Source organism: Myotis myotis, unplaced genomic scaffold (assembly GCF_014108235.1).
Source record: "Myotis myotis isolate mMyoMyo1 unplaced genomic scaffold, mMyoMyo1.p scaffold_m19_p_5, whole genome shotgun sequence".
Taxonomy (NCBI): Eukaryota; Metazoa; Chordata; class Mammalia; order Chiroptera; family Vespertilionidae; genus Myotis; species Myotis myotis.
This window is the reverse complement of record NW_023416357.1, coordinates 78,090,474-78,104,559: the sequence shown is the minus strand read 5'-3', so window position 1 is coordinate 78,104,559 and position 14,086 is coordinate 78,090,474. Positions and strand designations below refer to the sequence as shown.

The following is a 14,086-nucleotide window of genomic DNA, read 5'->3' as shown; positions in this document are numbered from 1 at the left end:
GAGCATATTTAAGAGATGGGAATAGAAGATGATAATTTTGACTTTATATATGCTGAGCCTGGAATGTCAGCAAGATAGTCAGGTGATATTTAGCAAGCACAGTGCTTTAATTCGATGTAATTGGCCAGCAGTCTCCAAACCTGTGTGTTTAAAATGCCATTTATTGTCAAACACCAAAGACAAATAATCACGCTCTGGTCCTTTCTTGGAGATTGATTATACACTGGTAAGTCCTGTAGGAAAACACCCATTTAACTTAATTTCCAATGCCTTTTCCATATTTTCCCGAAAATATCTATTAACATCATTTGGAATGTTTTTTTCCGGGAACAATGTTTTAAGCAATGCTTACTGGAGCACCAAGGAGCTGTAATCTGGGGATGATTAAAATAGGAGGAACTTGGTAGGGGTGGAGGGGGTTATTTGCATGGAAGTGAGAGTTGAAGCATTATGAACTGGTGAGTCACCTAGAGAGAAAGAAGATTGGAGATAGAATCTTTATAAACACTGATTGATTCCGTAAATGGCATGTAGGAATATAGTTTGGAGAGGCAGCAAATTGTGAGAGAAAAAGCATGGGTTTCAGCATTAGCATGTGTGACAAGTGATCTAATCTCTAAATCTCAGTTTTGTTGTCTGAAAAATAATGCCTACCTTGATGAGTTGTGCTGAGATTTAAAATAGAATATATGAAGCACCTTCTGCACAGTATACACATAATCCACTCGCAATAATCAGTGTTATTCATATTTTTCTTTATTTAAGTATTGTTGATGAGTTGAAGCAAAACTTTGATGGTCACACTGCTATATTAAATCTGAATGTTGGAACAATCATGTAGGAGAAATCTCAGTCATTGGTATCAATGCCCTCAAACAAGGAAGCAGTCCCAGTTCAGACAAGCCTGGGATGGGAACAGTGGGGGACAGGAATAGCATCCACAGGAACTAGGCAAGGGAAGAAGACACCACAGGAATTTCCCTAAGGCGCCCATGCCTATGTTTTTTCATCAGTTTTTCATGAAGAGATGCTGGAAGCTACTATTCAGAACCTTAGTGAATTATTTGCTCTCCCTAAAAAATTCTGAGCTAAACCCCCGCTGGGCATCTGGCTGTAGGTATCAGTCAGGCCAGAGGGGACGTCCCCTGACAAGAGCCATTATCCGGCATCCGCAGGGGCCGGTCAGGGGAGAGCCCGGGGGACAGAATACTGGGCTAATAAGACAGACTTCTGTCTGAAGATGTCACAGTGGCACAAAAGCAGCCTCAGTCACTTCCAATATTGGTCAACTGAGCATACAAGGTGAAAAAAGATTTTGAATTTAGAGTTAAAAGCTCTGCTAACTGCCACAGCCGGTTAGCTCCTCTCCATCCCAGCGCAAAACTGGGACAATTACGGTGATTTTATCTGGATCAGCTCATTTCAAATCCCAAAGGGATGGTGACTAGAATTTATTATTTTGCAGGGGTTTTGTTTGTTTGTTTGGTTGTTTGTTTTTCTGTAGGACTCCTGGACTACTGCCTCTCAGGTCTCACTCAGAGTCCCCAGAGAGGTTTGTTGTTCATATTGGCCATTTAACATGACTGGCCAGTGTTCTTAATTGAGAAGCCATCCCATGACACCCACGATGTAGACAGAGGTCACTAAAGATGTGAGCAAGTCTTTGAGGAAGCGCTTAGGGCATCAAGGTTGTTCAGATCCTTGGGATGGGACAGCGTCAGGGTGACAGCTGATTTATGTGCGTGGATGCACAAGGGTATTGTGGCAGGAGTTGCTCATTAGTTGTTCTCTGAGTAAAGCGAGGCTAAAATATAAATGAAATCTACCCTAGAAATTCATAGGGTCTCTCTCAGGGATGTACTTCCTGTTGAAGATAGACAATTCTGTATCAGATTTGTTTCTATGATCAGCTAAAAATCATAAGACTGGGGCAGAACGAATACAGTATATATACAACAGTAAACAGTGCTGCTTGAAAGTGTTGAAAGACTGGCAGTTTCAGCATTACCTGAATCTAGCATCACCTAGCAATACAAAGCCTCAGGTTCCACTCTAGGTATACAGGAAGCAGAATCTCTAGGCAACGTGTTTTTAAAAATACTCTACATTAAAAATAAATAAATAGAAAAAGTTTTCCAGATAATTCTTGCTGTGCTAAAGTTTAAGAAGAACTGCTGTAGGCCTATATTCAATGTGTCTAAAATTTCCACTTCCATGTAACTCACTAAACTAGCCTGGCTTCCTTGTCTTTCTACTCTTTGTTTCCAGCTGTTTTATCCTGGTGGTACCTGATCAGACCACCTGGTTATATAGGAACTCAGTTTTATGTTTTAGCATCCACATAAATCAGAATTCTATTATGCAACTCTGTATAAAAATACTGACTCTTAGTCTTGTGATTTGGTTTGCAGCAAAAACACCACAGTTATTATTTATGTATTTATTTTTATATATTGATTTTGAGAGAGAGAGAGAGATAAAAACATCAATTTCTTGTTCTCCTTACTTATGCATTCATTGGTTGATTCTTTTTTTTAAAAAATTTTTGTTTTATTGCTTAAAGTATTACAAAGAGATTGATTCTTTTTTTTTAATATATTTTATTGATTTTTTACAAAGAGGAAGGGAGAGAGATAGAGAGTTAGAAACATCGATGAGAGAGAAACATCGATCAGCTGCCTCCTGCACATCCCCCACTGGGGATATGCCCGCAACCCAGGTACATGCCCTTGACCAGAATCGAACCCGGGACCCTTCAGTCCGCAGGCCGACACTCTATCCACTGAGCCAAACCGGTTTCGGCGAGATTGATTCTTGTACGTGCCCTCACCAGGGATGGAACCCACAACCTTGGCATATTGGGACAACGTTCTCACTAACTGAGCTACCCAGCCAGGGCTTGAATGACCAGTTATAACTTCTGAAAATTTTCTGTTCACGTCCAGTATAACAATGGTATAAATTAAGACATGAGAAAGGAAAGAAGTGCTTACATGGGCTGTGAGTTCCTCCTGGGAAGCTTTCACTTCAGCTTGTAATTTCTCAATGTACTGAAATGGAGAAAAGTTTAGAAACAAAGTATATAACTATTCTTTTTACATATTCAAAGTATTCCAGATATAAATATGTACCAGGTCTCAAGTCATTGAATGGAATTATCTCAGCTAGAGGTTTTGAAAATTTTCATTAAAGAAATTATTGAATCATGAAGACAAACCAGCCTTCTCTGTGGAGGAGAACCAAGATGGCGGCATAGGTAAACACCAGAGAATGCTGCCTTGCACAGCCACTTCAAAAATACAACTAAAAGACGGAATGGACATCACCCAGAACCACAGGAAGGCTGGCTGAGGGGAAATTCTTCAACTAGAAGGAAAGAGAATAGCATACCAAGACTCAGAGGAGGCGCAGTGCGGAAAATACAAAGGTGCGGAGGTGCGTGCGGAGCAGGCTGTTGGATGAGGGCGCGGTTGTCGTTTTCAGTCTGGAGGGAGGCTCAGGCCCTGAGCTCCAGTTCTGGGCAAGTCTCTAGGGACCCAGACTCAAACGGGAGAATCGGGACTGTCTGGCATCGGTCAAAACGCGAGGGCAGCTTTCTCTCCGAGGTTTGCAGCGGTTGCTGGGACTCTGAGAGGCAGAGCCTCTGGGGACTGGACTGAGAGCAGCTATAACTGCTCCCTCCGCCCACCCTGTAGATCCCCTGCAACCCGCCCCGCCCAAGCCCTGCACAGAGCCATTTGCCGGATAGCCTCAGGCAAAGGCTAGATTAGTACCTCCCCAGAGGACAGAAGTTTTCCCACTACAGACACAGCTGACTCTCACAGCCAGTTGGCCTGGAGGTCAAATCCCCCCAGTATTAACTACAACAATCAAGGCTTAACTACAACAAGACTGCGCACAAAGACCACTAGGGGGTGCACCAAGAAAGCATAAAAATGCGGAGACAAAGAAACAGGACAAAATTGTCAATGGAAGATATAGAGTTCAGAACCACACTTTTAAGGTCTCTCAAGAACTGTCTAGAAGCTACCGATAAACTTAATGAGATCTACAAGAAATCTAATGAGACCCTCGATGTTATGATAAAGAACCAACTAGAAATTAAGCATACACTGACTGAAATAAAGAATACTATACAGACTCCCAACAGCAGACCAGAGGATCTCAAGAATCAAGTCAAAGATTTGAAATGCGAAGAAGCAAAAAACACCCAACCGGAAAAGCTAAATGAAAAAAGAATCCAAAAATATGAAGATAGTGTCAGGACCTTCTGGGACAGCTTCAAGCATACCAACATCAGAATTATAGGGGTTCCAGAAGATGAGAGAGAGCAAGATATTGAAAACCTATTTGAAGAAATAATGACAGAAAACTTCCCCCACCTGGTGAAAGAAATAGACTTACAACTCCAGGAAGCGCAGAGAACCCCAAACAAAAGGAATCCAAAGAGGACCACACCAAGACACATCATAATTAAAATGCCAAGAGCAAAAGACAAAGAGAGAATCTTAAAAGCAGCAAGGGAAAGAAACTCAGTTACCTACAAGGGAATACCCATACGACTGTCAGCTGATTTCTCAACAGAAACTTTGCAGGCCAGAAGGGAGTGGCAAGAAATATTCAAAGTGATGAATACCAAGAACCTACAACCAAGATTACTTTATCCAGCAAAGCTATCATTCAGAATTGAAGGTCAGATAAAGAGCTTCACAGATAAGGAAAAGCTAAAGGAGTTCATCACCACCAAACCAGTATTATATGAAATGCTGAAAGGTATCCTTTAAGAAGAGGAAGAAGAAGAAAAAGGTAAAGATGCAAATTATGAACAAAAAATATACATCTATCAACAAGTGAATCTAAGAATCAAGTGAATAAATAATATGATAAACAGAATGAACTGTTGATTATAATAGAGTCAGGGACATAGAAAGGGAATGGACCGACTATTCTTGGGGGGGGAAAGGGGTGTGGGAGATGCAGGAAGAGACTGGACAAAAATCGTGCACCTATGGATGAGGACAGTGGGTGGGGAGTGAGGGTGGAGGGTGGGGTGGGAACTGGAAGGAGGGGAGTTTTGGGGGGGGGGGAAAGAGGAACAAATGTAATAATCTGAACAATAAAGATTTAATAATAAAAAAAAGAAATTATTGCATCCTTCCCTATCTTTTTTCCATCCTATGGAAGAGCACAATGATAAAGGACATGAGTATGTTAAGAGTTAGAAATGATTGGGAAAAATAATGCTTGCTGATATTCTGTAGGTAATGCTAATCTACCTTATATCCTATATACATGTGTATGAGGCCAAATGGGTTTGTATCTGCCTTTGTAACACATGGATATGTTTTTCTAAGAATATATATATTATAAATTTATATAATAACCATATATAAATGTCGAGAGATCTAGAGGTTAATAACTTCTTATAAAGGAATTGATTAAAAGCATATGCCAAATCTTCTGATCCACTGTTTTATTACATAGAAACTATTCCTTGATTGAAACCTTGAAAACTAAGAAACATTTGTATAGTCAATAACATTTGCTAAATAAAGTATTCAGATAATACGGTTCAAAGGGATACATGTCAAACAAACTTTAAAAATATTATTATGTAAATATTTATCAGGGAATACAATTACTAGTATGTTTAGCAAATACAAATATTATTTGCCATCTTGAACTTAAACCCAAACTTCCAACCCAGCCAGTAAAGACTGCAGAATTGTCAGTTCACACCAGTTTAGGTAACTTTTAAAATAAAGGTGATCTTTCTTTTACTACATACCTGGTCTTTTTCAAGAACCATTTTTTCGTATGGTTCCCCACTGTGTTCCTTGTGGTCCAGAGCCTTTAGTTTTGCCTCCAGCCAGGAAATTTGCTCCAGCAGTTTTGACTTTGTTTCTTCAGAGGCTGAAAGCTAAAGACATTTGCTTGTAAGGGTATATCGGCACAGTGACTTTTTTAAAAGCCCAATTTATAAACTAATTACCTCCACCAATACCTATTAAATATGAAAATGGCTTCTTGACTATTCCTCATACATGACAGATGAAACAACATCATAGAGAGGAAAATAACATTGCTTTTACTTATTTTTTCATAATAAAGATTTTCTGGGCAAGAGATGAGACCAATAGTTACAGCAGGCAGAGAGATTTCTAATGCAGTGATTTCAACTGTCATCTTTATTATGTTTCCAGATCACTTTATTTGTACAGCTGTATCTGAAATCTGTACTGTGCTTTCCATGTGGTTCTTGAAACTGAACTCTTGGGGGACTACAGTTCTCTAGAAAGAGTAGGAGTTCTGACCCCCTTAAATGATTACCATATAAGCAGCTGGGTAGATGGAGCTAAAGGGAAAAAAATGCAGGAATTTCAAGTTGAAGTCTGATCAAAGGCTAGTCTATGCTAAACTTAACAACAACAAAAAGTCTAGAAGTGACTGTCTTTGTTTTACTGTTTGTAGATTCCTCTTGAGGAAAGTGGTAGTTTGATAGTCCCTAGTCCCTTAATTCCCTTGGAGAGCCCTGGACCAGCTTTTCCTTTCATCCAGGCAGCTTGCTGTTCATTTCCTCTCTAGGTCAGCAACAATTCTGAGAGTGCCTGGAAAGGGACACACAGCCTTGTATTCATTCCAGGTCCAGCGTATCCCCTGGGCGGGCATCTCAGAGGACGCATGCCGCCTTCATATTACTCTAAGCATTATTGTGAAGCATATTGTCGCATCTTGAAAAGTGCAGCCAGTATTTAATGACAATTTACCAAATATAAAGAGGTTGATCTGCTGTGGAAATCAGGTGGGAACATCATATATACTAGCATCCATCCATCCATCTACACAAATCATCCACTTAACAAATATTTGTCTAGTTGGCACTCTCCACAACCTTTATGTTATATGCTAGGTGTTGGGAAGCACATGAGACTTGATTGGAAAGTTGTAAGGTGGACATTCTGATAAAAGGGAAGTGTGTGGAAGGTCACCTGCCCTGTTTATCAGAATTCTGACTTAGGGGAGTGTCAAAGGCAGTGCCCCTAATTATTCCTTGATATTTCCAAACAAGACTGTGAATGTGTAGACCCCCAGGTGTTTACTGGAATCCTTATGCTTAATCTCTAGATGCCCTTGCCTAGAGGACAATGTAAATACATGTGTCCTCCCAAGATTGCTCACCCTACTGATGGTATCTAAAGATAAAAACTACAATAAAAGGCTAACGAGGCAGGCAATGGAGGCAGCCTGGCTCCGTCCACGGGCCGTCTCTTAGCCCTCTCCCCCACAGTGAAACTGTCGGAGTAACCTGTTCATCCTCCGTCCAGGGGCTGCTGGTCAGGTCAGCCCCGGCAGCTAGGGATTATGAAAGTGAAATGTAAGGACCAGTGGGAGCACATATGTCACGTACCACTGGCTATGCCTTTCTACTCTCCGTGACTTAGGAGGCCTGTGGTGCTCCTCGTGAGCACTAACACGTTTAACTCTTGGGTGCATGATGGTTTGGGAATGTAACCTGGTTTCTCTTAGCAACCTATCTTATTACACAGTTTAGAGTAATAGCTTAGCATACAGACTCTTAAATCAGACTCTTTGGGTAAAAATCTCAGTTCGCTACTATCTATGTGATTTGGACAAGTTGTTGAGTCTCTCTGGGCTTGATTTTCTTATCTGTACATGGGAATGGGGATGAAAAAGTAGTACTTACCTTATGGGTTTGCTTTGAGGATTATTTGAGTTTATACAGGGAAACACTAAAAATACTGTCTGGAACATATCAAGTACTCAGTAACTATTATTATTTCATCTACCTCCTCTAGATTGCAGTAAGCACTCATATGGGTTTTATCCAAATATTTATTAGTTATCCTATCTAATAATAGACAAACATGGTAATTGACCATACCTTTGCTACGCCTCACATTGGCTAATCAGCATGATATGCAAATCAACCGCCAACAAATATGGCGGCTAATTTGCATAGTGAAGGCAGGGTGCGACAGCGCCATCCCGCCTTCCCTGCCACCATCCAGGCCTGCTATCTGCAACCCGGGGTGGCGGGCGTCCCATGTGCAACCCGGCCCGGGGAGGCTGGGCGGGGCAGTGAAGGCTTGAAGGCAGCTCAGGCCGGAGCGAAGGCCTGGGTCCCAGGTGCCGGAGGAAAACCAGTGCCGGCAGCCAGGGGAAGGGAAAGCCCATTATATGAACCTTTTCATGCAACAGGCCTCTAGTCTTATATAATAAAAGGCTAATATGTAAATTGTCCCTATGGGTGGGAGTTCAACTGACTGGGAGTTAGACGTGGGCTGATCACCAGGGGGCAGCACAGAACACTGTGGGCCTTGGCAATGTGGTGCTGGCAGTGGGCGGCAGTAGAGGCGCTCTCAGCCCTGATGGGCCCTGATGAGAGCGGGACCGTGGCAAGATGGTGAAGCAGGTGAGTGGCCGGTGCCAGGCCAAGGCGGGTGCGAAGGGAGGCCCCAGCCAGCACCCAGGGGAAGGGAGGCCCCGGACAGCAGCCAGCAGCCGCTAGGGATCCTACCCACTCACGAATTTTGCACACTGGGCCTCTAATCTAATTATAAAATGAAATATCTAAAGACTTCACAGCCTCTATGACAGCCATGGGCAAACTATGGCCCACGGGCCGGATCCGGCCCGTTTGGCTGTTCTATCCGGCCCGAGGAGCCGAAAGAGCAGAGGGTTCTCTTGCTCTCCCCTCTGCTCCTTCACCAGCAGCAGTGTTAACATGTATTAGTTCACACAAACACTCCATCCATGCTTTTGTTCTGGCTCTCCGGTCCAGTTTAAGAACCCATTGTGGCCCTCGAGTCAAAAAGTTTGCCCACCCCTGCTCTATGAGCTAGTTACCTAAACTCAAATTGTATTTACTTTGTTCACTTCCTGCAACCACTCTAGACTTCAGGGGAAAAGGTCTCCAGGTCTAGTATTTTTTTTCACAATATATTCTTTCTCAGTCTGGCCTATTTTGTTTCCATATTTCTCCTGATCCTATAATTCCTCTAGTCACCATTTGGTTGTCTGTCTATCTACTCTTTATTGTTTTAGGCTTTTATTCATTCACTCAATAAATATTCATTTATTCATTCATTTGTTAAAGAGATATGTGGGACATTTATTATATGTCAGACTTTAGAGGTAAAATACATATTTATTATATGTAAGACTTTGGAGGTAAAAAATGTAAAAACACTGATATTGTTCATATTCTCAAATACCTCACACTATACCAAATATTTTAAAAACTATTATATAAGATGAAAGTGTATAGACAAATAATAATCATAATTAACATTTACTGGGTACATCTCAGGCATTCTGCCAAACCTTTTGTTTTCATGATTATTTAATCTTAATTCAGTTTCATACTCATTTTATCTGAAGACTTCAGATGAGGAAATTCAAGTAGTTCTATCTGGTTATATAACTTGCCTAAGGAAGTACCAAGTAAACGTTGGAACCCAAGCTTTTGGTAGTGGACATTGGGTCTGATACTGTAAACCCAAATTTGACCCCAGCTCAAAAAGTGGGGCCTGGTAATCACAAACAATCCGGTTCTCATTGCTGCTGATTGGTTCAGGAATCAAGGCCTAAAAGCAATCGGAGCCTTGCTTTTCTTTGGCAACAGTTACCTCATATGAGAAGATGTGATCTGACTTGGACCACTCACGACACAGGAGGAACTTTGATGATTTGGAGAAGTGCTCTCTCTCTCTCCTCTATCAGATATGAATGCTACTGTAGCCGTCCTATAAATATCAGGAAACCAGTTATGTGATAAAACCACACTCTGAATGGAAGAATGGAAAAAACCTGGTCTGGTTCACACTATTGAAATGTTTTATCAAATAATCTTGAAGCATGTCCCACCTTGAGATTTATACTTAGTGAGATAATAAGTTTCCTTATTGTGTAGTAGTTGAGTTTTCTATTACATTCTACCAATAGAATACTTGATGTCTGATTCCAAAATTCCATGCTCTTGACAACAAGTCAGTATAATCCATAGAAAAACAGCAGTACCTACATTTATTCAGTAGCTATCTGCTGTGTGCTATCTATATATGTGCTACCTTATTCTATTGCTCAAAACCCTAGGAGAACTTTTATTTGTATTTCTTATTATTATCACTATTTAAAGATTGAGGAACCAGATGCTTTTAGTGATGAATTAACTTGCCCATAGCTAATAAGAAGAGGTTTGGTTTGGATCTAGATTGGTTTGCTTCTACCTCTGGGTTCTATATGATATCCAAACCCTAACTCTGAGGCTGCCTGCAGAGATGAGGCCCGTGATTGCCCCCGCTCCCCCTTACTATGTGGCCTTCAGCATTGTTTCTCACATGTTTGTTTACTTATTTACCTGAAGAAAATTAATTTTGTTTTTAAGGCTTGAGAATTCTGACCTGTCATCTTGCTTCCTTTTTATACAGACACCAACTCCATCTCATTCCTCTCCACCTGTCAGGGATTTCTGTCTTCATATCTCTTTCACTCAGATATGTTTATCTCCAGTTCAGCTTAATGCTAAAGCACTTGGCGTCAGGAGAACTATGTTTTAGTCTAACCCTCACAACTCACTGACACTATGACCTTGGTACCCATAATAGGATTTTACTATGCTACCTTTCTATATTTTTACATGCTAGTTCTCTAGTCATATGTATTCAAACTAGATTGTAAATTTTCTAGAAGGTTGAATGGAGAGTTCGGTTAAACTTACAATAAGACATAATCAAATTGGCCAGGAACAAGCTTTGCTAAAATCGTTGCATTTATTAACTTTTAAACTATGAGTCTTAATTCGCAAATGTATCATCACCTCACAAAAGCAGGATAAAGGGATATTATTTCCTCTTCATGTGGGGCAAGTTTTAGTAATGTTGGGGCAAGAACTAGTAATTTACTGTTGGATTACATTACATAATAGTGAAACTGTTTATTAGCATAGGAAAATTGGTACTTCCCCAGTCCCTTTGAAAAAGAGCCCATTGAATAAACCTGGTAATCCAAAAGGAAAGAGATGAGAGGAAAATAAGATAAAAAGTATACATTTAATCTTTTAAAAATGTAAGCGCTGCATAAAAGATGTGCTTTACATTAAGTCACAATGTTAGCTGCCAAAATTTTGAATTCACTCCATTGTTTTGATGGGGGTTTAGAACTTTTCAAAGCCTAATTTTCAATTCAGGAAACCCTTAGGATTTATGCCTAAATTTAAATTCAAATTCTAGGGTAGAAAGCAAGGCATCAAAGTAAATAAGAGGAAATTCAAGTTAAAAGCTACAAGATATCACAATTGAACTTTAAAACTCTGGGGACCTTGGGCATTGCTTCCTTTCTTTTTTTCTTTTCTGTTCTTTTTTACTTTTTCCATAAGAACTAGTTTGTTTTATAGAGTAACTGTTTTGAAAGCTTAGTCCAACTTAGAATCAAGTATCTGCTTACAAAAAGAGAGTAGAAATTCTCCTAGTCTTGAAGGGATAATTTTTATATATCTTAGTTAGCCAGCTTTGCTGGAATGGATAGTTAACATGATGCTGGGAAGACAATATTCTACCTTTGACTCCTTTTGAAGACAAGACCCCCTTCCCCTCTGTTCATGTTCCTAGCAACTGTGGAGTGAAGAGGTGATTTAGAAAGCATTAACATTTGTCTTAAGAATTGTGTAAAATAGACAACTTCATATTATACACCTGAAGCTGTGTAAACTCATTTAAAAAAAAATCAACTTTCAATATGTACCTCAATGTTCAATAGAGATCATTATAGAGATACTAGGGCCCGGTACACGAATTTGTGCACCTTGAAAGGAACTGTGGGCTGCAAGGCTGCAGTGGGCACAGGGAAGGATCTCAGCTCATCCTCTGCACCTCTGTGTGGTCCCTCCTGCCGTGCTCCCCCCTGCCCTGTCCCCTGTCTGCCAGCAGCCCCCCTCCGCCGCTGCTGCTCCCACACACTGATGGTGCTGGCCCCTCTCACCCCCACTGATGGTGCCAAGCAATTGGGACCAGCGCTGGGTGTGGCAGCGGGTGCAAGTGGTGGCTCTGGTGCCATCGGCGGGTGCGAGTGGGGCCGGTGCCAGCAGCAGGTGCCGGTGCTGGTGGCAGATGTGAGCACCCTGTGGGACCATGGTGTGTGGGAGCAAAGAATTTCCAGTAACCACCAGAGGATCATCCTGATGACAGCGACTGGTGCCCTGCCTTGGTCTGGCACCCCGCTCACCTGCTTCACCATCCCACCGTGGCCAATGCCCACCATGTTCCACACTCTGCCACCTACAGCCAATGCCTGCCATGTTCTGCGCATGCGCCCTGGTGGTCAGCACACATCATAGTGACCAGTTGTTTGGTTGTTTCACCGTTCGGTCTACTTGCATATTAGGGTTTTATATATATAGATTGCAATACAGTTAAAACCAAAGGAAGACAAATTGTATTCGCTGTACAGTGTATTGATACAGTCAAGAAAGGGTATTGATATATTTTAGAATTGTACTCAAGATAATAGTTAAAACAAAATGAGTTGAACTTCACAGAAGATGGCAGAGTAGGAAGCTCCAGAAATTGGTCCCTCCACTTACACAACTATTGAGCTGACAAGAACTGTCAGAACTAACCATTTCAGAACTCTAGAGCCTAGGAGAATAGCTGTAGCATCCAGGGAAGAATTTTATGAGTAAAGAGACTGGCAAGCAAGGGAACCTCTGTCAGGTCCCTGGCTAACTATAGAGATAATGGAACAGGAGACTTTAGTGACCACACATGATAAGCAATGCAGTCTTTGCAAAATTACTTTAGAAAAATAACTAGACAAATATATAATTGCAGTCCTCAGCAAGCAATAATAGCAATTCTTGGGGAGGAGAATCTGATTTCCAGAGTTACCACATTACAATATTTAAAATGTCTAATCTCAACAAAAAATTGTAATTCTTACAAAGCCAAGTATTACGTGTTTACAAAAAGAAAGAAAGGAAAAGATAAACAATTATTTTTTAGGAAATCTAGACATTGAACTTTTGGATTTACTGAACAAATACTTTAAATTAACTATCTTGAATATGCTCAAAGAGCTGAAATGAACCACAGGTAAAGACATAAAATCAGAAGAATGGTGTATGTGCAGGTAGGGGATAAGAATAAAGGGATAGAAATTATGGAAACCAAGTAGAAATTCTGGAGTTGAAAAGCAAAATAGTTGAAATAAAAAATTTGTTAGAAGGGTTCAACAGCATATATAAGCAGGCAGATGAGAGAACCAGCAAACTTGAAGATATGATAGCTGAAATTACCCAGTCTGAGGAGTAGAAAGAAAGAAAAAAGAATTAAGGGAAATGAACAGAGCCTAAGGGACCTATGGGATACTACAAAGCATATTAACATACATATTATAGAACTAAAAGTAATTTAAAAAGATACAGAAAAGTAAAAGCTAATAAAAATGGTACACTAGAAAAAAAAATCAAACACAAAAGAAGCAGCATTGGAGGAATTGATAAAATTACCCACGACAGAGAAAACAAATAGCAAAGGAAAAGAAGTATGTGCTTCATTATCAGCAGTACATTAAAAGTAAATGGATTAGACTCACCAATAAAAAAACAGAGTAGGCTCTGGACAGGTAGCTCAATTGGTTAGAGTATTATCTCAATATGGCAAAGTTGTAGGTTTGATCCCCCAACAGAGTACATACAAGAATCAACCAATGAATGAATAAATAAGTGGGACAGTGAATCAATGTTTCTCACTCTCTAAATCAATTTTTAAAAAGACAGACTAGCAGAATGGATTAAAAAAACCCCACATGATTTAAATATGCTGCTTACAAGAGAATAACTTGAGACAAAGAAAGAAATAGGCTGAAAGTAAAAAGTTGAAAAAACACATTCCATGCAACTAGTAGCCAAAAAAGAGCTGGGGAGACTATACTAATACTAGACAAAATAGATAATAAGTCAAGATCATTACAAAACACAATTGATAAAAGGGTTAATTCACCAAAATTATTAACATATATGCACCAAACAACAGATCCCCAGAATATATGAAATGATTATTGACAGAAT

The 14,086-nt window shown here is 40.3% G+C and overlaps 1 protein-coding gene across 1 annotated transcript in view; it reads right to left on the bottom strand.

Annotated features, from left to right (window-relative positions):
- The window catches only part of CCDC192 (coiled-coil domain containing 192), a 199,875-nt gene that overhangs the window by 125,510 nt on the left and 60,279 nt on the right, over positions 1 to 14,086 (bottom strand). The window contains exons 4-5 of the mRNA XM_036307719.1: positions 5,789 to 5,920; positions 2,994 to 3,050 (exon numbers count right to left, since the gene is read on the bottom strand). Of these exons, the coding sequence (XP_036163612.1) occupies positions 2,994 to 3,050; positions 5,789 to 5,920 (189 nt within the window). The remainder of the gene's footprint in view (positions 1 to 2,993; positions 3,051 to 5,788; positions 5,921 to 14,086) is intronic.